The 26,277-nt window shown below is 51.6% G+C and overlaps 1 protein-coding gene across 4 annotated transcripts; it reads left to right on the forward strand.

Moving 5' to 3' along the window:
- Window positions 1-2,175: 2,175 nt before the first annotated feature.
- Window positions 2,176-25,145, forward strand: TPM4 (tropomyosin 4). Of its 4 annotated transcripts, none has more exons than XM_045551092.1 (9): window positions 2,176-2,358; window positions 8,061-8,186; window positions 13,005-13,138; window positions 15,719-15,836; window positions 16,383-16,453; window positions 17,363-17,438; window positions 19,404-19,466; window positions 19,552-19,621; window positions 20,630-20,887. In XM_045551092.1, the coding sequence occupies exons 1-9, from the start codon at window positions 2,245-2,247 to the stop codon at window positions 20,842-20,844; spliced, it is 987 nt and encodes a 328-aa protein (XP_045407048.1). In that variant the 5' UTR covers window positions 2,176-2,244; the 3' UTR covers window positions 20,845-20,887. The 4 variants fall into 4 exon arrangements, with proteins under 4 accessions (XP_045407048.1, XP_045407066.1, XP_045407076.1 ...); XM_045551110.1 differs by lacking the exon at window positions 20,630-20,887 and adding an exon at window positions 23,725-25,145 and having other exon boundaries at window positions 2,183-2,358; XM_045551120.1 differs by lacking the exons at window positions 2,176-2,358; window positions 8,061-8,186; window positions 20,630-20,887 and adding exons at window positions 8,319-8,695; window positions 23,725-25,145.
- Window positions 25,146-26,277: the final 1,132 nt, after the last annotated feature.

Below are 26,277 nucleotides of genomic sequence, written 5' to 3' on the forward strand. Positions count from 1 at the left end.
CGGTGGTGTCAGGCCCGGAATTAGCCACACCACCTGTGGTGAGGCTGGTCCCAGGGACTCTGGGGACAGCAGGGGTGGACGAGCTGACCTCTGATGACTTCAGCCCGAGGAAGTGAAGCTAATGAAGCCATCTTAGGACCCTCACCAGCTCTGTTCTAGGGTCAACTGGGTCACTTGCAAGCTGGTGAGCCGCTCTGGGCCTCAGTTTCCCCATCTGTAACATGTTCGGGGCTAAGAACTGTAGCTCATTTCTAGGCTTTGTTGCAAAGACAAAGGAGCCTCAGTGTGGCCACTTCACTGGCTGGACGGCCTTGGGCAAGCTGTGTAAACTTGAGAACAAACTTCAGGTTCCTCCTCTGTAAAATGAGTATAAAAACAGTCCCCGAACTCTTAGGGCGCGGGAGACTGAAGTGAGAGGTTGCAAGCTATGTGCTGGGCTCAGCTGGCGAATGAGAGTCACTACCTATTTGGTGTCTCTCAATGGGCGTTGACATTCATCCAACGCAACTATTATGGTCTGCTTTTGTCACAAGAGGAAACAGAGTCTCCACAGCCAGGACATGGGGAACGGTGAGATAAGAGAGGATGGAGTTGGGGAGGAGTCTGGGCTGGGCCCCCTCAGCTCCCAAACATGGGGAGAAGCCGACATCTTTAGTGCACGGAAGAGGTTCTAGAATGTTCCCTTGCTACCTTTCTGCCCATCCCCCATGCCAATAGGAGTGAAGTTCTCACCATGACAAAGAGAAGGAAGCTGGCTTAAGGGACGGTGAAGCAGCTGAGCAGGGGGCTGGGACCTCAATATCTTGGCGTGACCCCCAGACTCCCCAGAAGCATTCACTGGACACTGTCCAGTCTCTGCCTTCATCCTGCTTCCTCTGGGGCCTTGGGCAGAAAACAATGAGGCCTCCCTACCTACAGCCTATCCCTCCTAGAAGTCTTAATGCTCCCTCCAGGAGTGTGTCTGGGAATCTGGGAAGACTTCCTGGAGGAGGCGCCATCCGATCTGGGCCTTAAAGCATGAATAGAATTTTCATAGGCAGAGAAGCACGTGTATGTGAGTGTATGTGTGTGTATTTGTGTGTATACGTGGAGGAAATGGCATGTTTTATTTAACAAGCATTTTCTCATTTTCTGGGGGGACCACAGACAAGACTGAGGCACAGGCCTGCCCCAAAGCAGTTCGCAGTCCAAAAATGAGGCTCGAATAATAACAATAGTAGTAATAGCTCCTGCATTCCAAGGACGCACTGCCAAGGCACAGCACGTGAGCAGCACCCTGTTTCAGTGGAGTGAATGAATGAACGAATGAATAAAACTTTCTGAAGTCAGCAAATCCTGCCCCGCATTGCTGGAGGGAGAGAGGGACAGCACTGCAAGCCGGGGTCTGCACGAGCAAAGGCCTAGAGGTGGGAAATCGGGGTCCTGTGCGGGCAGAGGTGGAGGGAGGAGTCTATGCGGGGAGCCGAGAAGCTGAGGTTGTCTCCTGTTCCTGTGGGTACTGGGGAGCCACAGCCAGGTTCTGGGCAGGGGAGGGAGGGAGAACATGGGACCTAAGGAGGATGGCAGGGGGCAGGAGAGACAGAGACAGAGAAAGACAGAAAAAGACATGGAGAGAGACACAGAGACAGTCACCAAAAGAGAGACAGAGGCAGAAGATGATGAGAACAAGACCCCACAGAAACAGGTGGCGGTAATCCAGGAAGGCTTCCTGGAGCGGTGGCAGGAGATGGGACAGAGACAGGCCTGACCCCCCGAGGAGAGGGGGAAGGAGGACAGTAGCCTCTCCAATTCACAGCACCCAGACTTTGCACCCACCCAACGTGCTCTTCACTCCTCCCAATGACAGATGGGGAAACTGAGGCCACCTGGAGTGGCCCCACCCCCAGGGCTCTGCCGCCATGGGTCCCTCCTGGCCTGCACTGTGCCTGCACATCCACAGAGGACCTGTGTCACCAGGTTAAAAATGGAAACGGTGTGGGCCCTTTTTTTTCCCCCTCCCTTTAAGACAATCCGAGGCCCAAATAAGGCGCGGGCCGTGGGGCACCCAGTGAGCTGGCCAAGTCCTCCCGGCAAGCGAGTGGCGGCTGGCCCGGCGGCCGGGGCTTGGGCCTCCTCCAAGACGAGTCTGGCTGCTGGGCGGTGCACCCTGGCAGGCTATAAGGGCCTCCCCTCCGCCCTCCGAGGCTCACTAGGGCCGCAGCAGCCACCCCCTTGAGCCTGCGCCACCTGCCCCAGTGCCCAGCCATGGAGGCCATCAAGAAGAAGATGCAGATGCTGAAGCTGGACAAGGAGAACGCCATCGACCGAGCTGAGCGGGCCGAGGCGGACAAGAAAGCCGCGGAGGACAAATGCAAGCAGGTGTGCTGCCTTCCTGCGCCGGGCCGCGCCCTCTGTGCCAGGTCCCCTGCCCGGGAAGGCCAGGCAATGGGGCCGAGGGTGCGCGGCACAGGAACCTGCTGGGACCAGGGTGGGGAAAGAGTGAGGCAACGCTGCCTTCCCTGGAGAGGGGGGTCTGGGCAGTAAAGGGGGGTGACAACTGATCCCCACGCCCAGCAGGGCCATTGGGAACACAGTGAATCGGACAGAGAGAGAGGTGGGTGAGAGGGAGACGGTTTGCGGGAAAGGGAAGGATGTTCTGTGTACTAGGGGGTGTACTAGATTTTCTCACACTGGGATGGAAGCATGTCTGTGTCCGAGCATTTCTGTGTGTGCACCTGTGTGGTACACGCCTGTGTCGTGTGTGCGCGTGTGTCTCGGCTGGGGCTTAAGGTCACCGTGAGAATGAGCTCTTACCGGAGAGGCGCGAGTGTGGGGCTGCTGCCTGTGGCTGCTGGGAGGCGGGTGTGAAAGAGCGTGGATGTGCTTGTGACTCTGGGTGTAGACAGTGGTGCCGGTGTGAGTCCGTGGGGGGAAGAGTGGCTGTGTGTGTGCTTGCACAAAAGGTGGCATGACAGCGACTGAATGGATGTGTCGAGGTGGCTGTGTGTTTGTGGCGGCACATGCGTGTGTGTCAGGGGGATGGTGGGTTTTGTTGGCATGTACGTTATGTGTGTTTGGATGAGCGTGTGTTTTTGTCGGCGGGGTGTTGGGTGACTGTGTCAGCCACTGTTTCTGCTGGGCTGTGTGTGTGTCCGTGACTGTGTTTCCGTTGGGGGCTGTGTGTGTGTGTCAGCGACTATTTCTGCTGGGCCGTGTGTGTGCGTGTTTGAATGAGTGTGTGTCTCTGCTGGCGTGCGTGCGCATGTGCACTTCGGGGAGAGAGCGGCAGTGCAGGGCTGTGCATGAGTGTGGGTGGCCCTATGCCCGTGGATCTGGGAGCACCCACCTGTGACGGGAGCCTGGGGGCCCACATTGGCAGCTACCCGAGGAGGGTGGCCCCATGCCTGGGTGTGTGCTGGGGACCCAGGGCTGTGACCCGCTGAGGGGATGACTGGGTAGGGCCTGGGGGCCAGGGCAGAAGGTGAGTTGACAGTGAAGCCAAGAATTTCAGTGTGTCCCTATGGATCCGGGGGTGCCCCTGCCGTCCCTGCTGTAAGCCTGGGGGCAGGGAGAGGTGGGCGGCCCATGGCGGGCAGAGGGCAGGGAGGCCAGTTCCCATCCCCCAGCGGCCCGGGAGCCCACACAGACCTAGGGCTTTGGGGATGAGAGTCCCAGGAGGCCCTGCCAATTGGGTGCCTCGGGGAGCTAACGGAGGGGCAGTAAGCAGGGGCCTGGGGCACAGCAGACATCAGTCGTCTAGGTCTGGTGGCCAGAGCAGTGGGTGGCAGGAAGGAAGGGAGTCCCCACAAGGCTTACCACACCGCAAGGTCAACTGCCAAGCCCTCAGGAGCCTCTAGGTCTCAGATAAGCCCAGGGAGACACCCAGGAGGGGTGACACCGAGTTCCCAGCCCTGCCCAGTCCCCGCCAGGACAGCTGGGCAGGTGAAGGCAGCGGCTCTGAGTTCAGACTGGCCACGTCCAAGTTGCAGCTTGTCATTGGGTGCCCCAGAGCGAACGCCCTCACCTCTCTGGGCCTCGGTGGCCACATGTGCGAGATGGGGACATAACAGTGGTACCTCCCTCGCTGCCGCCACAGCAGGATCAGAGGTGACTGTACAGGTGGAGCCCTTGGCCTGGCGCCTAGCACAGAGCAAGCCCTTGGTAAACGTGGGTGTATTTCCTGTCCCGCCCTACTTCCCCTTTGGGCCGCCCCATCCCCCAGTGTCCTGGGACTGCTCTAAGAGTCTGTGACACATCTGCACAGGCCAAGCCCCACCCCTGCCACATACTCCCTCCTCCTTCCCTGGCAAACACAGAGGTCCATCCTGTGCTGGCCCCTGGACTGCTGGCTTCCAGCCATCATTTAGCCCTCACACCATGGGCTTAGCCAGAGATTGAGAGAGAAGTAAGTTTATGGCTCTAATTCTGACTAAGATGTGAATGACTGATACAGCTTAATCCCCAAAGGCAGCCACAAATTCAAACGGGAAGGATCCTCAAAGCCTTCAACCAACTGTGTGGCCAAAGAGGTAGGGACAGATTCTCCATACTCCAGTTGGCTTTTCATTATGCCTTTTATAATTGTTTTTCCCACAAAGCCACCACTGGGGTGGACTTGAATTCAAATCAGGGCTGGGGCTTCTTCTAGCTTTGTGACTCAGAAAAGAGCACTCTCCTGCACTTCTCTGAGCCCTCAGTGTTCTCATCCGTGAAATGGGGACAAACTATGCCTTCTAATGGCTGGATGTGGGACCTAAAATCCCAGAGGTCCGAAGCAAAAGCCAGAGACCCACAGCGTGGAGGGCCAGTCCTGCCTGGGAACAGGGGCAGGAGGTGGTGAGGAACTCAACTTACCTAGAGTGCCTTTCGCTGCAGGAGGCCAGAGACAGCACGTCTCGGGACCAGCCTGACCTTTGGGGACACTTGGAAAAGTCCTGATTCCCAGCTCTGTCCTTCTAGTGTGGAAATAGGACAAGCTAGGCCAGCCCAGCCGCTTCCTGCCCACTCCCCTCCCAGGGCAGTGACACCCTCCACAGCTGGTCTTTGACCCCACATCCTGCTGCAGTCCTGCCCTAAGGCCCCATGAGCAGAGACCAAGGTGTGTGCAGTCCATGGTCCTCCTGGCCATCTTACAGGCAGGGAAACTGAGGCCCACAGGAGGACAATGACTGGCCAGGGCAAGGCTGCACAAGCCCACACCTCCTTTGTGCGTGGAACTCGGGCAGGAGGAATGGAAGCTGATGCATGTCGGTCTTATTTCTTTTTCACAACCACTACCTACCACTGAAGGGTTTAGTGTGTCATTGATCCAGTCTGCAAACTCCCCACAGTGTTCCAACGCTGGGGCCCACAGTGACCTCACCCCCTCGACCCCCAGGCTGGGGAAACAGAATATCACACACGGATGTCCCCAGCTCAGGGGGCAGGGCTGGGACAGAGGCTGGGAGAGCCCACGGGGTGGTGAGGACTCCCCTCAGGGAAGCAGGGTGGGCCACCAACGGGGTGTGGAGGACCAGTTGGAGTCCTCCCAGCAGAAAGTGGGGAGGAGGGCTGTTGGGCGGTGGCTACACACGGCCCACTAGCCAAGCAAACCAGCTTAGATTGAAACCCCCAATCTGTGTGGCCTAGGGCAAGCCCCTTCCCCTTAATCCAGGGTCTCAGTTTGCCCTCCTGTAGCACAGGGCTTCAGTGACATATTTGTAACACGCCTGGCACATTCTAAATACCCGATAGCCCTCTTATCCAAACGTTGCCAAAAAAGTTGTCGAAACCCCAAACTATCTTTAAACCCTGATGAGTCCAGAGCTGTCAAATTTGCACTCACTCTTCTTACATGTGAAGAGAGTCCTGTGCCGGGCACACAGTTAGTGCCCAGTAACTGCTGTGATCCACAGATCTGGAAGGAAGTCGGTGGACACTGGGTCAGGGCTGAGCTGTGAAACGTCTTTAAGGAAACTGGCTCGTTTTCTCAGTGGAGGGAGAAGTTCGCAGAAGCAGCTGCCAGGGTGCTCAGAGACTACCACCTCAAGGCTTCCATTCTGCAGATGGGTAAACTGAGGCCAGAATAGGAAACAGGGGTCATGTGACTGGGATTTGGAGTCGAGCTTCCAGGCTCCCCCTCTGCCTCCCTAAACCTCCTGGAGGTCAAGTTCAGGCCCTGTGGACCATGACTTTGGCTGGAGCTGCTATCAGCCCTGGGTTGGGCCCTGTCACCCGCCCCCAGGGGTTCATGGACATTGTTAGGGTGCCCTGGTGAACTTCAGAAAGACCAGCCCTCCCTGCTGTCTGTAGCACCTCGGCTAGAGATCCTTGCAGAGCACCCCAGTGACTTCAGCCGGAACCCCAGCCTCTGCCACCACCCTCTCCCAACTGGTCCCCCATCCCCCAGCTCAGCAGCAGAGAGCGTAGATGATTGATACTGCCTTGAGGCAGGGGCCCTTTTAAGAGTTTGCGCTGGTGTGCGGGTGCAGACACGCACAGAGCACCTGGTATGCTTTGCACATAGTCTCTGGGGTGAGTGCATAACCCAGACCAGATCCAGAGCTTGGTCTAGAAACCGCAGGCGCAGCTTTTATAACATACCGTCTTCTTCGAGAGGGAAGAGAAGAGAAGCAAGTTACAGAGGAAGGAAAGCCAGATTGCTGTGAGGGACAGGGCCAAGGGCATTGTACCGGTCAGCTCAGGGATTTATAACAAAACACTATAAACTGGCTTGCCTAAACAACAGACATTTATTGCTCACGGTTCTGGAGACTGGATGTCCAAGATCAAGGTGCCGGCAGATTTGGTGCCTGGCAAAGTCTCTCTAGATGGCTTGCAGACGGCCGCCACCTTGCTGTGTCCTTACATGGAGCAGGATGAATGAGCTCTGGTCTCTTCCTCTTCTTACAAGGGCGCTAAACTCCTCATGGGGGGTAGTCCACACCCGTGAGCTCACCTAAACCTAACCACCTCCCAAAAGCCCTCACCTCCAATCACAATTGCACTGGAGATGAGGGCTTCAAGATATCAATTTGGGGGCGGGGACGCAAGCATTTAGTCTGTAACAGGCTCATGTTCAGAAGCGGGTTCACATCCTCCTGCACTGTGTGACCCGGGGAAAGTTACTCCACCTCTCCGGGCCTCCTGCTGTGAGGAGGCAGGAGAAGGAAGGTGGGCCCAGTGGGGTTGCCTGGCCACCCTGGGATAATGGACATGATCAGGGGTCAACAACCTGAGACGCAAGTCAGATCAAGGCATGAGCTGGACGACACCACCCCAGCTCAGGGAGGGGTTTATATCCCACAGACCTGAGCTTCTCAGATGGGGGTGGCAGGAGGGTGGGGGCAGACTTGAAGGAAAAACAGAAAGGACTGAAAATTGGGGGAAGGCAGGGGACATTTTTATCATGATGAACACACCAAACAGGCAAGCATTTAAAAGATTTAACCTGAGCCTCCAAAGCAAGTGATCCTTGAGGGATGGGTCTCTTCTAGCCAAGCCCCCAAAACCCAGAAGGGGGTCTAGGTCTGAGCCCTTCAATGCTTCAGGGTATTTTGGTGAGACAGTCTGAGCACCACGGCCTTTGGCAATGGGGAGCCATAGCAGGTTCTAGGCAGGGGGAAGGGCAGACATTTTCCTTAGAAGGTTTCTCTGCTCGCTGGGAGATGGGCAGAACTAGAAGGAGATAGGCTGAGGATGGGTAGTGGGGATCCAGGCCCAGAGAATGAGACTCCCTTTCTTCCGCTTAACCCAGGATCGCGGGGAGCCTGCACCCCTGAAACTGGAATGCAAAATTGAACGTGTTTGGGGCAAACGTGTAGGCACTTCAATTTCCCAAAACTGTAAATGAGTCCCCAAGTGCACTGGGGACTCTAATAAGGATAAGAACAGCGGATCCCCAGGACAAGGGAGGAAGATGTGAAAGCCATATTAACCCGTAGCATTTATTGAATGGTGCATATTATTAACCTATTTTACAGATGGGGAAACTGAGCCCAGAGAGAGAGAGAAAGAGACCGAGGGCTCTTGTGACTATGGGGGACAACCCCGCACCTCGGGGTCGTGGCCCTGGGCTGATGCGTCCCCCCGTCTGTCCCCAGGTGGAGGAGGAGCTGACGCACCTCCAGAAGAAGCTGAAAGGGACGGAGGACGAGCTGGAGAAACACTCCGAGGACCTGCAGGACGCGCGGGAGAAGCTGGAGCTGACGGAGAAGAAGGCCTCCGACGTACGTGCGCAGCGCCGGGGCGCCCGCGGCAGGGACGGGCGGGATGCCGGGCTCGGGCGGGCGGGAAGCGCCGGAGGAGGAAGAGGAGGAGGAGGAGGAGAAGGCGGATCCTACCGGCGCTTTCTCCAAATAAGTCCCGAAAAGGGGCACTTTCCAGCAGCTGCGGCCAGCGGTGCCGACGTCAGGCCCTCCCCCAGCGGTGCTGACGTCGGCGGCCGGGCCGGGTGACCTCACCGCCCCGACGGCAGCCGGGCCGGGGGCGGGGAGAGGCGGGGGCGGCCCCGGCGCAGGCAAAGGCTCGGGGGCCGGGGCGCGGCTGCTGCAGCTCTCGCCGGAGCCGAGCCGAGCCGAGCGCCCGCTGCGTGCGCCTCCGCGCCATGGCCGGCCTCAACTCCCTGGAGGCGGTGAAACGCAAGATCCAGGCCCTGCAGCAGCAGGCGGACGAGGCGGAGGACCGCGCGCAGGGCCTGCAGCGGGAGCTAGACGGCGAGCGCGAGCGGCGCGAGAAAGTGAGCGCCCGGCCCCGCGCCCGCACCCCCGGCCCGGTCTGCACCCCCAGATCGCACCCGCAGCCCCCGGCCCCGGCCCCGCACTCCTGCACCCTCCGGCCAGGCGCTCGCACCCCGGGCCCGCACCCCCGGCCCCGGCCCCGCGCCCTCCTTTCTTCCCCTCTTTGGGCGCCGCCTGCTTCCCGCGCTCCCCTCCCGCCAGCCGCCGCCGCCCCATCCGCGCCTGCCCGCGCGCGCTCCCGCTCGGCCGCGCCCGAATCGCGGACCCGCACCCGGCACCCCTTTCTCCGCTGCCATCCTCCCTCCCAGGCCTGGCACGCGGGAGGGGGCGCCGCATCCCCGCCGGGCGGGGCCGGCAGAGCGGGAAATGAGGGGATGGGGCCGAGGGGGGGGCGCGATCCCCGGTGGAGAGGTGGGAGGGGGTGCACCGCGCCGGCTCCGCCTGGAGACTGGCGCCGGGATCCCGGGCTGTGGGGGACCCGCCCGCCACTGGACCTGGAGGCGGGAATGAGGGTGGAAACGTTGAGTTTCCATTGTCTGGGGGTTGACCGGCCGACGCGGGTTTCGGCGGTGGGGTTGGGGGGCAGGCGGGGGACGTCGCAGTTTCTCGCCTCTTTGGCGGCTTCCCGGCTCCGGCTGAACTTTCCCAACCGTTCCCAGGGCCGCGGCGGCGACGTGTCTGCTGGGGGGGCGGGGAGCGGAAGTTCAGCCCGGAGCCGCCTGCCTTTCTCTCCCCAGGTGGTCCCAGCGGCAAATGTTAGCACGGGGACAGGGGGGTCCTAGACCCAGGATCATTTGAGCGCCTGCTGTGTGCCTAAGATAGATAATAGGTCTGAAAGAGAAGGGGGGTCTCACCACCCCCTTGCCATCCCCTGTCTCTCTGAACAGGTGGTGGCAGCTCCTGGGGCTGGGACAGATCTGGATTCTAATCCCATTTCATACCACCTACCAGCTGTATCATTGGGTAATTCATCTCTGGGGTGTTTTCCCATCTGTAAAAGAGGTGATCATAATGCCAACCCCTGGAGTAGCTGGGAGGGTCCTAGGAGTAGGATTTCCCAGCGTGGAGTCTGGCACATAGTAGGTGCTCAATTCGTGGTTTTTCTTCCCTCCCTCTATCCTGGGAAGGGTTCACAGTCTAATGGAGGCAAAGGGGCGGGCAGACAAATGAGGCTGATGAAGTGTGGTTTGTGTTCCAGGAGTTTTTTGTGCTCTGTTATGTGACAGAGGGAGGCCGCCAAGCAGCCGAGAACAGGGGAGGCTTTAAAATGGAGGTTGTGCAAGGAGGGTCTTGTAGAAGAAATAAGTTCCGCTGGGACAAGAGACCTGGGTGAGCAGAGGGTCAGGAGCAAGAAAGTTGTGTTTGGGGGGAGATGGGGTTGAAGCCCAGGGACTGGGAAAGCTGAGTACCGGGCTCAAGGTGGGGACCCCAGAGTGTAAAACATGCCGGGTCAGATGGAGTTGGGGGTGTGCACCGACAAGGCTGGGAAGAGCCCAGACTGCGGCTGTTCCCTAGTCGAGAGGCTGCTTCAGCACTGGCCCGGGTTGGAGTGTTTAATCCTGCGTTAGGGCTCCTTTGGCGTGAAGAGGCATCAGAAACCCCCTGTAAGCCTCAAACAGTAGCTGGTCTGGCCTCTTTCACACATGTAACCCACGGAACTCTCCCCGTCTCCCTCTGATCTCATCCCAAGTCATCTCGCTGGAGAACAATTACTTCTGCTTCAAAATGGCCCTCAGCCGCGAGCCAAGACTTGGGACTGGGATGGTGCAGTTGGGAGGGAAGCTGTTTTTGGAAAGTTTAAGACTTCTTACAACATTCACTTTACAAAGCATGCTTCTCTCAGTCAGAAGAGGGAAAGCCAGAGATGGTTCCAGGGCATAGGAACTGAAACAAGAGACCAAGAAAAAAAAAACCTCTCTCGGTCTCTTGTGGAATAAGCCAAGAGCCCGGCGTATGGCAGACTTCTGGGCCTGCCTCCCGACAGCTGGTTTCGTTTAGATTTTTGTGTGATTAACCGACATCTTCCTGTTCCTTTGCCACATGTATCTAGCAAGCCTCTTTTCCCTTATAAGGGAAATCCTTTGTAGAGTGTGGAAGGCTTTGATTGCAGGAAGGGGTGGAGCCCAAAATGACTAGCAGTGACTAGCAGTTTTTCAAAAATACATATATATGTTGTAGGTATGCACATATGCGTGTGTATCTCAGAGCTTTCGGTTCCAGACAGTTGAAAATCTGCCAAAGTCGTGGTTGCCAGGATTCAGAATTTCCTACATAAGGGCTACTCACCTTTTTTTTAAGACTCATGAATCAAGCACCTCAGTATGATCTTAAAAATCAGTTCCTTGACTGCTAACGGATATGTGGCTTTTTGGGGTGATGAAAATGTTCTGGAATTAGTGGTGTTGGTTGCAGAATTTTGTACCTGTACTAAAAACTGTTGAGAGAGAAATAAAAAGCAGTTCTTGCCCCAGTTGCTGGCAGTGTTAGGAGGAGTTAGGATTTATGCAGTTGAAAAGGATGAAAAAGGCACCCACTCATTGGAAGGACTGGATGGGGACATTTTCTTAAGACAGTTCACCAGTGGTTTTAAAGGATTCTCCGCGTTGGTGTTTCAGAGGACACTGCGATCAGAAACACCTTTGGGGGGTCTTCTCTGTCCGCTTCTAGAACTCTGGGGCTGAGAAGCCTTCCTCTCTTCTCTACCTGTGCTTTTCAGCCACTCTAGTTTCTCTCTCTCTTTTTTTTTCTTTTTGCTGTATTAACCCAGGGAGCAGGGGAGGGAGCGGTGTCCCATTAATTTTTATAGCCTCCCCCAATTCAGAGATTCCTTATTTGTCCTGATAGGAAGAAGCTAGTGTAGCTTCACCTGCACCTTCAACCTTCAGTGCAGCCCCATTTGGCCAACTTTCAATATTTCTCCCTAAGGGTGGGCGTCCCTGGATAACTTGCCTGGCCTCGAAGCCCCTGTAGGACTCAGGGGGTAGGTTCAGAAGGGGAAGAGCCCTGGATTGGGACTCAAAAGGCAATTCCTTACCAGATCTGAGTCACTGAACAAAACTGCTTCACCTAGCGGGGCCCCTCAGTTTTCCCATCTGTAAAGTGGGTGAGAGGTGTGAGGATTAAATGAGGTGAAACCATGGCAGGAAGAGCTGCCCTTCTTGCCAGGGGCAAGCAATGCCACGCCTTGGGCTACGGCCCTCACAAGAGCAAGTAGTAACCAGGCTTTGGGATAAAAAAGTGAAGCCAACTCCGCATGGCTATAAATTGGCAAAGCCGGGATTCTTTTTCTTTCCTTTTGAGACAAGAGTCTTGCTCCATTGCCCAGGCTAGAGTAGAGTGGCCTTCTAACAGCTCACTGCAACCCTGAACTTCTGGGCTCAAGCAATCCTCCTGCCTCTTGAGTAGCTGGGACTACAGGTGTGCCCCACCACAGCTGGCTAATTTTTCTATTTTTTGAAGAGACGGGGTCTTGCTCCTGCTCAGGCTGGTCTCAAACTCCTGACCTCAAGTGATCCTCCCGCCTCGGCCTCCAAGAGTGCTGGGTTTACAGGCTGGGATTCTGACCCAGCACTTTCTGACCCCAGAGTTCCTGTTTTTATGCACTCCACCATACCTCCTTCCTTGTAGGTGAAAACACCTTGAAAAGCCAATAGTGCTCTTCGGATATCTCTTCCATGCCTGTAACCAAGTTTTCTTTCCTTTCTCATACCTTTTTGTTCCATCACCTCTCAGCCAGGCTTAGCTAAGGATGGTGTTCTGCCTAGGCTGCCTCCTCCCCACCCCTCTTGCTAATTGTATGGTCACCATTTAACTGAGGCTTCTATATTCTTGCATGTATCTTGCCATTCAGATGAGAGGGAGCAGATCTTATAGGACAGGATGAGCTAGGCCACTGATGACTCTAGGAATCCCACAGTGAGCCCCAGAACCCTCTGTGTGGTAGCACTGTGTGTCTTTTTCAGGGAAGAGCCTACATTACATGTTATACTAACATTGGGTCTATTATGAGCTGCTGGAGAGACCAGCACTGTCATCTTGGATCACACAGTGTACTTGTCTCTCTTCTGTGTTGATGTGACTGGGACACTTACCTGTCGTCATTGAGTGGTGGATGTTCCCTGACATTTTCAGGGAAGATCATACTGAAATTTTACATTCTCCAGACAAGAGAGTGTGAATTGCCGATGGCCTGGATTCCTGGTGGGCTTCGGTGGGGAATCGGGTCAGCTGAGGGAAGGGCGCAGGGCAGGTTCCCACTGGTGGCTGGCCTGATACTTCTTAACCTGGCTGCACCTCTGACCTCCCCAGGCTGAAGGTGATGTGGCAGCTCTGAATCGGCGCATCCAGCTGGTGGAGGAGGAGCTGGACAGGGCTCAGGAACGGCTGGCCACGGCCCTGCAGAAGTTGGAGGAAGCGGAAAAGGCTGCAGATGAGAGCGAGAGGTAAGGACGCTTCTAACCTGCTGGCGTCAGTGTCCACTTCTGGAAAATGGGGATTGCATTACTGACCTCCCAGAGCTGGAGTGACAGCAGATAGGATCACGTGGACATGCGCGTGTCTGCAAACAAACACTTTACAAACCATCACAGCGCATGCAGCGATGTCTGTCCTCATGGTGGCCATGAAGGAAAACTTCCAACAGGCAGAGAAAGGCCAAAAAATGGGCGGACGCAAGACTGCAAGCGTGACTGTCCATGGTGGTCAGTTTGCAAAGTGCTGCTTCTCTTAGTTTCTCTGAAAGCCACGGTACTTCTCATTGGTGTTCTGAAGACATCGAGTTTCAGGGTGATATGAGAAAGGGAAATGAGAAGTTGGGGCGAGCTGTCTGCATAGGTGGCAGTTAGCAATGCTGTCAGGCAAGCTTTTGCCTCTTGGGTGGTGACAGCTGTATTTTAAGGACATGTGCAAACCAGCACCATTAATGTCCTTGCAGTGGACAGTGCTCCTCACCCCCATGGCGTTTGCAGTGATTTCAGGCCTCCAGCAAAGCGCTCTGCCCCCAGCAGCGGGGTCATTCTCGGGCATGCCTGGGCACAGGCTCGGCAAGACTGAGGGCAGATTGTGCGGTCCACAGGAACGGTGGCCTCTGTGTGGTGGTAAATGGGTTCCTTGTGCGGCAGCGATGCAGGCCAGGCCAGTGGTCGTGGCGTATCTGCCACGCCATCACACCAGGGTTCTCACTTGACCCATGAGAATCTGCCGTGCTTTTCCAGTTGAAACTCCTCCAAAGGATTCATTTCTCACTGTGCTATTGTAACCGCTAACCAGAGATTAGAAACCAACTAGGGAATCTTAAAGACTGCCTGTTGCCCCAGTTGGGAATTTCTTCCTATGTAGTGGAACAGCCAGGGTGGAGGGAACAGACCCCACTGCAGGCTCTGCCTCAGCCGCTGGACAGAGGGCGAGGTGGCAGCCCAGGGTGGCCTTGGGGAAGTGTGAAGGAGCCCGTGGTGAAGGGCTCGGGGCTGTGCCTGGAGCCTGGATCACTGCTGCCCATGTGCCCAGCCTGGCGGGATACTCACTTCAAGGGTCTCCCTATTGGGAAACCGAGAGAGCCTGGGAAGGCCAATAGCTTGTTTGCATCATGTCACCAGAGGCCTCTGGTGACACCCTTGTTGGAGACTGCTGTGTTTCAGTAGAAAGAATTCTACACTTGGACCCGGACGATCTAGACTCAAGTCCTTCCACTGCCACCAACTACGTGGCCTTGGGCTAGTCGCTTTGAACTCTGAGTGCTACAAAGCGTTTTCCAACAATAAACATCCCAGCGGACATTGACTCACATGTTGAGGAGCAAGGCCTGGTACAGGTGTGGAGGCTGCTTCTGACAGTTAGCTGAGAATGGGAGTGACAGCCCACGTGGAAGTGTTTCTTGGACAGCAAGAAGTATATAGTCCTCCACTCTGGGCAGGAACGACACACATCACGCTACGTTGCCCGGGTCAGCCTCTCTGGAGGTCTCTGATCTTACCTCGTCCATTCCAAGCAGGGCCAGCCAAGGTGACTCATGACACATTTCACGGTCAGCCAGCTGAGGTGTAGCAGGGGTCCAGCTGTCCCCAGGACACTGTCCTTTCCAGATTGGATGTTTCCACTTTAGTTCTGGCCCTCCTCACCCCCTGCCTGTTGGAACCTGCCTCTTACCTGGTCTTCCCATGCGGTCCGTCCACCATGCTGGTTTCTACTCACTCCTGTTTTTGAAACCTTCCAGCAGGTCCTTTCCCCCAGCATAAAACCCTTAGTACCCAGCCCGTGTTCCAGCCACCCTGAGCTCTGAACCCCCTGCCAGTTCCCAGATGTGCAGTTCTCCCTCCCCACAAAATACCTCCTTGTTCATTTGTGGATGCTTTTCCTACCCTTGGATGCCTGGCATAAATGTCACCTCTTCTGGAAAGCCTTTTGTGACCTACCCTCCAACCCCCACTGCTCCTCAACATGTCCACAGCCAGCTGCCACAGACCTCTAATCATGTTGTGGCAACTGCTGGCTTACAAGTGCACCTTGTTACGAGTTATTGAGAGGAGCATGGAAGGGGGGCACAGACTTTGGAGCCAGACCGCCAGGGTGTGAGTCTCAGCTCTGTAACCTTCAGCAAGTTACTTAATCCTTATCCTCTCTCTGTAACTCAGTTTCTTCATCTGTAAAATGGGGATAATGTACCTATTTCAAAGGGCAGTCGCGAAGATCAGTGCCTGGCGATCAGTAAAGATGAACTTGGCTGGGCGCGGTGGCGCACGCCTGTAATCTCAGCACTCTGGGAGGCTGAGGCAGGAGGATCGTTTGAGCCCAGGAGTTTGAGGTTGCTGTGAGCTAGGCTGACACCATGGCACTCTACCCCAGGCAACAGAGCCGAACTCTTTCTCAAAAAAAATAAAAAAAGATGAAGTCACCGTGAGCTTGGTGACAGCAGGGCCTGCAGGGTTTTCATCTTTGCGGTGTGGTAGATTCAGAGACGCCTTTAGATGAGAGGTGGGTAAGGGCTTTAGCGTGGACAGTGGTGATGGTGAGGCTGCTCCTTGCAGGGGAATGAAGGTGATAGAAAACCGGGCCATGAAAGACGAGGAGAAGATGGAGATCCAGGAGATGCAGCTCAAAGAGGCCAAGCACATCGCTGAAGAGGCCGACCGCAAATACGAGGAGGTGAGTGGCAGCAGCAGGATGTGGGCGGAAATGGATCTGCTGACAGGGAGGATGCCGGGGGCCGCCCAGAGGAAGCCCTGGGTTAGGTCTCGTCCTTCTGCATGCACATCTGTTTCTGCAGAGACAGCCGCTTGGCTGGGAAACTGTATCTTCCACCATGCCAGAAGTCCTGGGGACACCTGTCACTTAGTGGGAAAACCAACTGATCCACTCACGTTTGTCCTTCCTTCAGCTGAGTGTTTTGGCACAGTTTGGCAAAAAATTGAGGATTATGGTCTCCAGCTGTGGATCCTTGGAGCAGGAAAACTCGGTCCCTCTTTTGCCCACTTTTGTGACTCAGCTCTTCTTCCCCCAGTCTGCCTCACTCCTGGGGCCTAAGGAAGAGAATTAGCATTCCCTCTAGGCCCCAGGACTATTTGAGTTGAAACACCAGCAGAAAGGTCCACACTACAGAGGGGTGTGGCGTGGCAGGGCTGCCTGCACCGCGCTTCCTACTAGACGCTGCTGGTGGGGACCAGTCTCAGTTGGGCTTTTCTGTCTCTGCAGGTAGCTCGTAAGTTGGTCATCCTGGAAGGAGAGCTGGAAAGGGCAGAGGAGCGTGCAGAGGTGTCTGAACTGTGAGTGGCAGGACGGGACTGAGTGGGGCCGGCTCGGCTCCCTGGGCGTGGCGTGTGGGAGTTGGTTGTGTTGGGAATTGACGCTGATGGGGGCATCTGGGACTCCTGGCTCTTCCCTCCTTTTTGTTTTCACGGCTGATGGTGGCAACTATTTGTTCTTACTGCCCTGGGAAGCATTGCCCATGTGTTGACTGTTCCCACAAAGATATTGGGAAGTAGGAGTGTGGCAGGTGGCGGCAGAGAAGCACAGAATTCCCATTTCCCGGGGAGGAGATCTCAGGAGGCTGTGCCTGCTTAACAGAGCACTGCCCTAAAGAAGGCAGGCTGCCCATCAGTGTTTGAATGCTTTGTTCCTGGTGTCAGTGTTTGGCCATGACTCATTCCTGGGGGGGAAGGTGAGACACTTGACCGGGATCCTGCAAACTCGGAGAAAATAGAATGCCTCTCATCTTGGTCTGGGAGATGAGGAATTCAACCACTGAGCATCCCACGGTGCAGAGAGAGATCTGGTTTCACGGATCCACTCCGGGCTGGCTTGCTGGAATGTCCGGTGTAAACTCTGATCGCAATCTCCCAGCCTTCTGCCCTTCATCTCATTCCTACACCTTCCAGAGCCCGCCTCATCGATCATAGATTTCACAAGTCCCTGTAGCCTCACCCTTGGTGGAAGCCCAGGAGTGCTTTATGGCCCTCCAAATCCTCCTTGGCCTGCCTCGCCTCTGCCTGGTATGATAGGGTGTTGATAAGTACACAGCCTCGCATCTCAGAAAAATCCATTAACATTTTTCCCTACATTCCTTCTGGGGGCCCCCCAGGGAAGCGTAGGTTTCTCCTTTTGAAAACTGCTTTTAGGGGGATTATGTGCTGTAAAGGGAGGTAAGACACAAAAAATCCTTTGTCTTTGTGCAGAAAATGTGGTGACCTGGAAGAAGAACTCAGGAATGTCACTAACAATCTGAAATCGCTCGAGGCTGCATCTGAGAAGGTTGGTGGTTGGCGTGTGGCTTGCTGGACTTCATTCCTTCCTTTCGCCAGGGTTCACGGGAGCATGCCAGGGTATCAGGAATCTGACCTTTATTCGTGACCAGTAGCTTTGGTGCCCAGCGGCCAGTGTTTTTCCCCACAGAAAGAGCTGTCCAGTGGCTGGATTTCCCTTGCAGGCTCTCGAGTCCTCTTCCCTGGGGTCTTAGCAGCATCTTTTACCTCCACCTCATAGGAGGATGGAGATGGAATCTCCTCTTAGGGAGATCTGAGCATAATTGTATGAATACAGAGCCTCCCTCCCACCTGGATCCCGTGGTTCCCCCCGAAATACCATCGCAGAGGTGGAGCGGCAGATATCGGAGGTGGAATTGGGCTTTTGGGGCTGAAACGGTACCCAGCACACTGTTACGTGACAGCTGCACCAGGAGCAACATCCACAGTCTTCCACAGGCAACCCACTGACTGCCCCAGCGCGTGTCTTCCTCACTCCCTCCTCCTTCCCCCCAGTGGCATTGAACTGAAGCTTCACAGACATTCCAGGATCGGCCATCACCTACAGTTCTTTGAAACTGCTGTTCACTCAGCCTGGCGTGACCTTCCTTTTTCCCTTTGCTTGATGAACCTCTCTCTGTTCGTCCTTTAGGCCTCTGCTGAAGCATCACCCCTTGCCTGACCTCTCATCTCGGTTGGGTGTTCCTCTACTGTGTAGCCCCATTTGCTTCTTTTCCTATCATTGTGGTTTATAACATTTATTATAATTACCCAATTAATTGCATGCCATTCTTGCTAGATTGCAAGTTTTTAAGGACAGGGACCATATTTGTCTTGTTCAAAGCTGTGTCCCTGGTACTTGCGTTGTGCCTGGCATATATCTGATACTAGGATAGGTAAGGAACAGATGCTGCCCTGGGCCAGAAGGACAGGTGTTCCAGCAATAATATGGCTTCTGCTCTTTTTTTCTTTTTAATTTTAAACTTTTAATTATTACGGGTACATAATGGTTGTATATATTTACAAGGCATGTGTTATTTTGATACAGGCATGCAATGTATATGAATGAAATCAGGGTGACTGGGCTATCTGTCACCTCGAGCATTTATCATTTCTTTCTGTTAGGAACATTCCAACAATAGTTAAAGTATACCATAATTTATTGTGAATAGTCTGAGTTTTGCTCTTAAAGAGCTCAGAGTCTAATCTAGTGGAAGAGATTGACCAAGTAACAGATTGCTTTGGGAATACAACAGAGGGATCTTGGAAAGTTAGGAAGGGGTTACCAAGAAGAGGTGATCGATGATGGCTGGGAGCACAGATTCCAGAGTCAGGCTCCAGTCATGGCTTTGTCACTTAACAGCCACGTGTCCCTAGACAAATAACCTTTCTGTGACTCTTTCCTCATCTATAAAATGAGAGTAAGGGCATCTAGCTGTGATGCCGTTGACTGTCTGGACCATGGCATGCGGTTAGTAAATATTAGTTACTATGAATCTGAGTTGAGCATTGAAAGACAACTATAATTTCTGACAGGTAGTCCTGGGGAGAGGAATATTCCGTGCTGAGGGACAGGCCACATTCATAGACAAGGGCTGGGGTAGAAGTGCCCAGAACATGTTCAGGGAGTGGCTGGCACCTTGGGGAAAGGGGTCAGAAACACTGGGCCAGCCGCTGGGAAGGGCCTTGGGTAGGGCTTGAATTTCCAATGATCTGCCCCATCTTCATCATCTTTTTCTCTCAAGTGACCGGCTCAGGCCTTTACATTAATACCACCTTGGAGGGCTCTGCTGTGGATTCTCTGCCTTTCACACATAATTCTGCCTGGAAGGTCCCTGCCTCTACTTTGCTTCTTAGGCATGTTTATAGCGCTTCGTGCACATGTTTTTCTCCAAATAGAGAACCTGCCTTCTTTTATGATTTTTTTTCCCTCTCCTCTCCTTTTCTTAAAGAAATGTTTTGGTTTTTCCCACAGTATTCTGAAAAGGAAGACAAATATGAGGAAGAAATTAAACTTCTTTCTGATAAACTGAAAGAGGTGAGTGTGATCGCACCTACCAAACACAGGTTCCTCCTGGGGCTGGCCGTGAAACAATGATGGTGACTCCTTTCTTCCTCTCTAGGCTGAGACCCGTGCTGAATTTGCAGAGAGGACGGTTGCAAAACTGGAAAAGACAATTGATGACCTGGAAGGTATGAAATCACCATCTAAATATGTTTGCGGGTCCCCTCCCTCTGTGACATGTCCACAAACAGCTGGGAGATGTCTGCGGAGGGGTTGAGTTGGGGTTTGTTTGCCTTAGAAAAGTGAAGTGCAGAGTGATGTCACATCTGGAGCACTGGAATGGGACAGTGCAAATCAAATTCAGACTTGAGTTGCCATTTCCAGAAAGTACAACCTCTCTGCTTAATTAGCTGCACATGTGAGTACAGAGACCCAAATACAATACGGCTCTGACTTAAAAAAAAAAAAAGTCTAGAATTTCCTTCGGTTTGCTCATTTCTGAGAGATGCCTTGCATTTTTTTTAAATGCCTTACATTTTTACAGAAGCTTTCTCCGAGCGAGCTCAAAGCTTATCACAAGATGAGAAAATGGAAATACAAAGAATAAAGACTCTGGTCTGCAAGCCTGGTGCCCACATACCCCAGAATTCCTTGGAGAGGTCCAATTTTGAAAATTCTGTCCCGTGTTCTTTATGATATAGCCCGGAAATTCCAGATCTTGAGGTTCACATGAAATCTCCCAAACTGCCTGTTCCTACCCCTGCCAAAGGGTGCAAAAACTCCTTCAGCCCCCCATGCCCCAGTGTTTGGTTTGGGAAGTGAGGTTTCCATATAAGGAAAAATGCCCCATTCCAAAGTGTAACCTTTGGACTGGGTGACATCATTGGAAATCAGAAATACCCTGCTGGGTGGGGGCTGGTGGGGGAGAGCTCTGTCCTTTTCCAGTCACCACTCTAAAGGTTCATTATGGCTAATCCCCTGCAGAACCGCAGACCACTTAGAAATTACTCTATAGACCTTTTGGTTTTTTCATTTGTTTTACACAGGACACAACTTTCTCCTAGTTCATGCTTTGTTTTCTCACTTTTTTTTTTCTTCCTCTCATTGCTCATGTGTGACACTCCATCCTGACCCTCGTGTTCTGTCCCCTGTACCTCTTCTTCCGAACTCTCTCCCTGGGGACCTCCGCCCTCTAGATGAGTTATACGCTCAGAAGCTCAAGTACAAAGCTATCAGCGAGGAGCTGGACCATGCTCTCAACGACATGACCTCTCTGAGGGGCGGCCGGGGTGCTGCCCTCTGTCCTAGCAATACTGATGTCTGCCTTCTCACTGTGGTGCCCACACTCCCGTGGGCTTCTAGGAGCTCCAGTTGCCTGCCTCCTGGTTTGATCTTTCAAGCTTTCTTCTGATGTGTCTGTGACCTCTGACCGCAATAAAGACAGGCAGTCCTCATCTTCATGCCCTCTCATTTTCATTTTCTCCACTTGCCGCCTTTGAGTCGTAGCTGTGTGCCCTTGACCGTGGCTGGAACAAAAAGTGGCTGGTTAGCCTTCTCTCGCTCACAGATGAAGAGCTCATTACAGAAAAGAAAGTTATGCTTACGTGATTCTTCTCTGAAGAGGCAAAAACAAAAGCCAGTTTGGCACATGCTCTCGAATGGGCATTAGCTCACTGCATCTGCGTGCCAGGAGTTTTTCCTTAAATAGAAATTTTTTCAATGGAGGCTCATCCCTATCGACCTCTTAGCAGCTTAAGAGTCAGCAGAACTTGCAAAGACCAGCAAGCCTGTGTCTAAAACGAGGCTACCCTTGAATGGGGTTTGAGCTACGAATTCAAATAGCGGCAGTGATATTTTGGTCTCCTTCCTTTTCTCTTTTGTTCTCTGTGTTACACTCTTGGAATGGTGACTGGGATTTCCCACGTCTTCACTGTTCATGGAACATTTATCCAGCTCTCCGTCCTGGGAGGAAGTTCACCAGTGAAGTTCACCTTCACACCCAGCCCTTAGGAAACTGACTGTACGAGGAATTAAAGAACATCCTACTGAGAGGGAAAGGGAATAGAAACTGCTGTGATGTCAAACAAATGTGGGGTGATTCTTTACTGAGTTCCAAACAAAGTTGCCTGAGATGCTGACAACTGTCTCCCTTCATACCTGAGTTAACTATAACCAGGAACCCTGCTTTAGTTTCGTAACAACTCATAGGGTTGGCCTGTGGGTATTAAAGGGTCATACTTTTAGTGATCAAAAACACAGATTTTTCCAAGAAAATCCAAAATGCATCTGCCCTAAACCACCTTTCCAGCCAAGTCTCTCCCTGTTCCTAACTGCCACTCATCCTGAGCTTTTATAAAAAGCATTCCCCTCACACATTGCCTTATGTATGCCCTAGGAAAGATTACAGATTGTGTAGGGGGCTATTTTTTGTTTGCTTTGTCTTTGTATCTGTTCCCGGGATTTTTCCGGACATTTGTAGCCTCCACCCTTTGAAATGACTGTGCAGCCTGCCTATCCTGTCATTCTACCTAACTAAGCACCTAAGTGGAGTTTCAGAGATTAATGCTGTGAAGTTCTGCTTCTACCTGTTGATAGTCTGTGAGCCTCATGACAATTCTCAAGGACAACTAACACTTTAAGGGGAAAGTAATTTTTTTTAAAGATTCATTTTATTTAAGATGCATAAAGTAACATATTCTCCTAACTATAATACATTAAAACACAGACTGATCTTTAATACTGAAACATAAGACTCAATTATCATACTACACAGATGGGAAAAAAAAAAAGTTGTTCAGAGAAGTCAAGAGATTTTCCAAAAGTCCAACATCTAGCTAGCAACGAGATTTCAGTTCTTCTGACTTTCAGACCAATGTGTCTTCCGTTTCTTCCATCCATTAATGAAATTGTGGTAGGTAGAATTGTAAGATGGTCCCCAAGATTCTCACTCCCTGGTGTACAGGTCCTGTATACCCAAGGGAAAGTAATTTTATCTCAGACCTAATAACAAAATAGATGCCAAAAAATCCAGGTGACAAGGTAAAGTGTGGTCAGGATTCATAGTCGAGAGACCAGGGTATGAATCCTAACTCTACTTTAGCTGTGCAACCCTGAACAAGCTGCTTAGCTTTCCTGCAAAATAGAGGTGAGACCTGAGTTACTGTGAGGCTTAAATGAGATGATGGAGAAATTGGCTCATACATTCAGCATTCAGTTAACATTCACCCAGACTAGACAGGCCCAGGTCACTGTTCTGTTTTTGACGGATCCAGGTCATAGTCACTTGATTTCTTTTTAAAGTGCCTTGTCAAATGAAAGGTTCGGTCGTTGCAGCAGAAAGGCTGCCATCTTCTGCAGTCATTTTTTTTTTCTTCCTGAACATTTCCAGGCTGATCACATCACATTTTATGAGGCATTTTGCTTTCCTCTGGTATTTTAATGAGTTTTGGCCTTATCTCTTATCGGCCGACACTCTCTGCAAACCAGTTCTCTCGTGCTGTCATGCATAGCTCTCAATGCCATCTTTATCTTTTTCTTTTTCTTTTTCTTTTTGCTTTCATCAGCTCAATCGCTTAATAACGTGCCTACAGTCTGGCTTAAATTTCAGTCATGTTGCATTTACCTGGGGTTTGACCTCACTGCTGCGGATACACAGACACAATAACACCAATATGCTTGGAATTTAAACAACCATTCCCAGAAGTTCCAAAGGAAAGATGCGTTTTAGGATTGTATTTTCCTACCAAAGGCTCAGGGTCTAATAAACTGAGACTAGGGGGATAATGTATTAAGTCATCTATGTCTAGGACTAAAATCTTACGTTTGTGTAGCAAGTCATAGGTTCTGAAACATTTCTCATTTATTCCTCATGGTAACCCCCACAGCACACATTGGTATTATATTATGTCCATTTGACAGACGGTAAAACCGAGTCCTAGAACGGTTAAATGGCTTACTTCAGTTGTACAACTGGGACTTAAATTCAGGTATTCTGACTCTAGGGTTGCCAGATTTAGCAAATGAAAACTCAAGTTAAATCTGAATTTCAGATAGGTGATGAGTAAATTTTTTGGCATAAGTATATCTCACACAACATGTGGGATATACTTATACTAAAATATTACTTGTGGCTTATCTAAAATTCCATGGTGTTCTGCTATAATTGAAATACAAAGTATTTTCTCTGCTGTGACTTTGACTCTGGCAGCTTGAGGTTTAGAAACCTTTTTTATTTTTCCTTTAACAAAGATGCTTATTAATTTATTTTCCTCCCACTCTTAATCCTCACCAGAAAAACTTGCCCAGGCCAAAGAAGAGAACGTGGGCTTACATCAGACACTGGATCAGACACTAAACGAACTTAACTGTATATAACCAAACAGAAGAGTCTTGTTCCAACAGAACTCCAGAGCTCCATGTCTTTCTCTTCTCTTGTAAGAAGTTTCTTTTGTTATTGCATCTTCGCTTTGCTGGAAATGTCAAGCAAATTATGACCAAATATTTTGTATCAGAGAAGCTTTGAGCACCAGTTAAATCTAATTCCTTCCTTTTTTCAAATGGCACCAGCTTTTTCAGATCTATTTTTTTTTCTCCTTAAGTTGCATTTATTCCTAAGGTAGGCAGGGTATTTCATATTGAGCATACTCTCTCAAGACTGAGGGCACATTTGGTTCCTGGGAGAATAGACAACCCCACACTTTCACAAACACAGCCTCCAATATCTAGTCACGGGCCAATTTAAAATGCTGAAGAATAGAACTGTCTGGGTCACCACTGGTCAAACTACAGGAGACTAGGGACTGTCACACGGGTGGGGATTTTCCATCCAGAGCAAATAAAAGGGGGAGGGAGCGCTATTGTGGGAAGTCATAAACCACAGGTAGATTAACCTAGTCATACTGGCCCTTCTCCACACTCCACTGTGCAGAACAAACAGCCTCTTGAGCAGTAAGTATGAGAATGCTTGGGAAACAGTTGCAATAATTGCCCAGATATTTTCTGGCTAGACCCTTGATGTTACATTCTTCTCCGTATTCCTTTCATTCTAACATTATTCTCTGAGGACCAAGTGTCTTAGTCCAATAATGACCCATGTTTTTCTGCTCAGATATAATGCCATCCACTCAGCAGGAATATGGTAGAGTTCAGTCCTATTCGGGTCAGCTATATCAAAAAGACTGCCTGCTATCAAGAAACTGGGCAAAAGGGTTTTTTTCTATTAGCAGAAGGGGCTTCTCTGGCAGCAGAGCAGAGATAAAAAATTGGCCCAACTTCATTCCCATATTTCAGAGAATGGCAAATTGAAGAATTACTTATCTAGGACTTTAATTCTTTCTTCAGGACCAAGTTAATAAAAGACCAAGAAACTCCTGATTAAACTGGATATGGAGTATTTTGTAGACAGGGCTGCACATTTTGGCTTTGTTACATTTGTTTTCTCAGTTAACATCTCAGCGCTGAAACATTCCACATTCCCCAAGTGTGGGGGCCGAATCAAGTTTACAAGTCTGACTGAAAATCACCCTGCTTCTAGCTTATCTGAGCTCCCTGCCCCTCACTCCTATTTATTAAGCATCACACTACCCAGGAGATACACTAGCAAATTGTGCAATTGAATAAAATTCACACTTCTCTTTAGATTCTTGCAACTGTATCATATGTAATAGTATCACTTTTTCTACATTTTGGTCAAATAAATTTTTACATAAACTACAATTTGTGTGAATTTTAGAATGCATGGGGACATACAAAGCATTTTGGTTCAACAAATGTTAATGGGATGGAAAGGGAAGATAATTGTGCCAAGAACTTAGCAAGTATTATTTATTTGCTTTGCACCATGACTTTACAATATAAGGATTATGATCGCCATGTTACAGATGAGAGCGCTTGACCTCAGTAACTCAAAAGCCCCTGTCCTTTGTTATCCCCAGTCCTCCCTGAGCCAGGCTGTGAACAGTGAGTAGGATTTTAATAGATGAGGGAGGTGCAGGGCAGGTGATCTCTGTTGCCTGAGTTAGGAAAGTACAAGGCCTGCCTGGGTGAATAAGGTTTTCTATGTGTTGCACATATAATGCAAAGCAGAAGTAGGAAAACTGGAAAGTAGGCTGGTTCCACGCTGATGAGAGCCTGAACTTCATTTGGTCAGGAGTGGAGAGCCACTCAAGACTGGAATAAAGGAATCAAAGCAATACATTAGGAAAGTCCACTTGGCATTCATTTTCAGGAATGACTAGAGTTGGGGTAGACTACAGACAGGAAGGCAAGTTTGGAAAAAATGTTTCAGTCCAGGAATAGTGACTGCCATAGAATAAGAGGAAGTGATCTGCAGAAAGTAATCTTAAAACTTAGCTGACCGGATGACAGGGAACTGAGAGAACAGTGTCCAAAGACCACTACAGTTTCACTACCTGAATTGCTTTGATAGTGTACCCCAAGATTTTATGCTGGGGAGGGGAGGTAGGGAATCAGAAAAAGAAAAGAAATCCTTTAAAATGTTAATGCAGCCAGGCACAGTGCCTATAGTCCCAGCTACTCAGGTAGCTGAGGTGGGAGGATCCTTTGAGGCCCGGAGTTAGAGACCAGCCTGGGCAAAGTAGGGAGACCTGTCTCTAAAAATCTTAGAAAATAAAAAATTAAAAAAAAAAGCTGGGCATGGTGGCACACACCTGTAGTCCCAACTACTCAGGAGGCTGAGGTGGGAGGATCACCTGAGCCCAGCAGTTAAAGGCTACAGCAAACTATGACCATGCCACTGCACTCCAGCCTCAGTGACAGAGCAAGACCCTGTCTCATTAAAATACAATCAGCCAATCAATAAAACATCAATGCAGTCTCCAAACAA

This window comes from Lemur catta, chromosome 1 (genome assembly GCF_020740605.2).
Source record: "Lemur catta isolate mLemCat1 chromosome 1, mLemCat1.pri, whole genome shotgun sequence".
In the NCBI taxonomy this organism is placed as follows: domain Eukaryota; kingdom Metazoa; phylum Chordata; class Mammalia; order Primates; family Lemuridae; genus Lemur; species Lemur catta.

Bases quoted from the DNA above. Each gene is read 5' to 3' on its own strand.
- TPM4 (XM_045551092.1), top strand. From the start codon at position 2,245: ATGGAGGCCATCAAGAAGAAGATGCAGATGCTGAAGCTGGACAAGGAG. The intron at 13,139-15,718 runs GTAAGGACGCTT...TGCTCCTTGCAG, and splicing joins GCTGCAGATGAGAGCGAGAG to GGGAATGAAGGTGATAGAAA. The intron at 19,467-19,551 runs GTGAGTGTGATC...CTTCCTCTCTAG, and splicing joins TTTCTGATAAACTGAAAGAG to GCTGAGACCCGTGCTGAATT.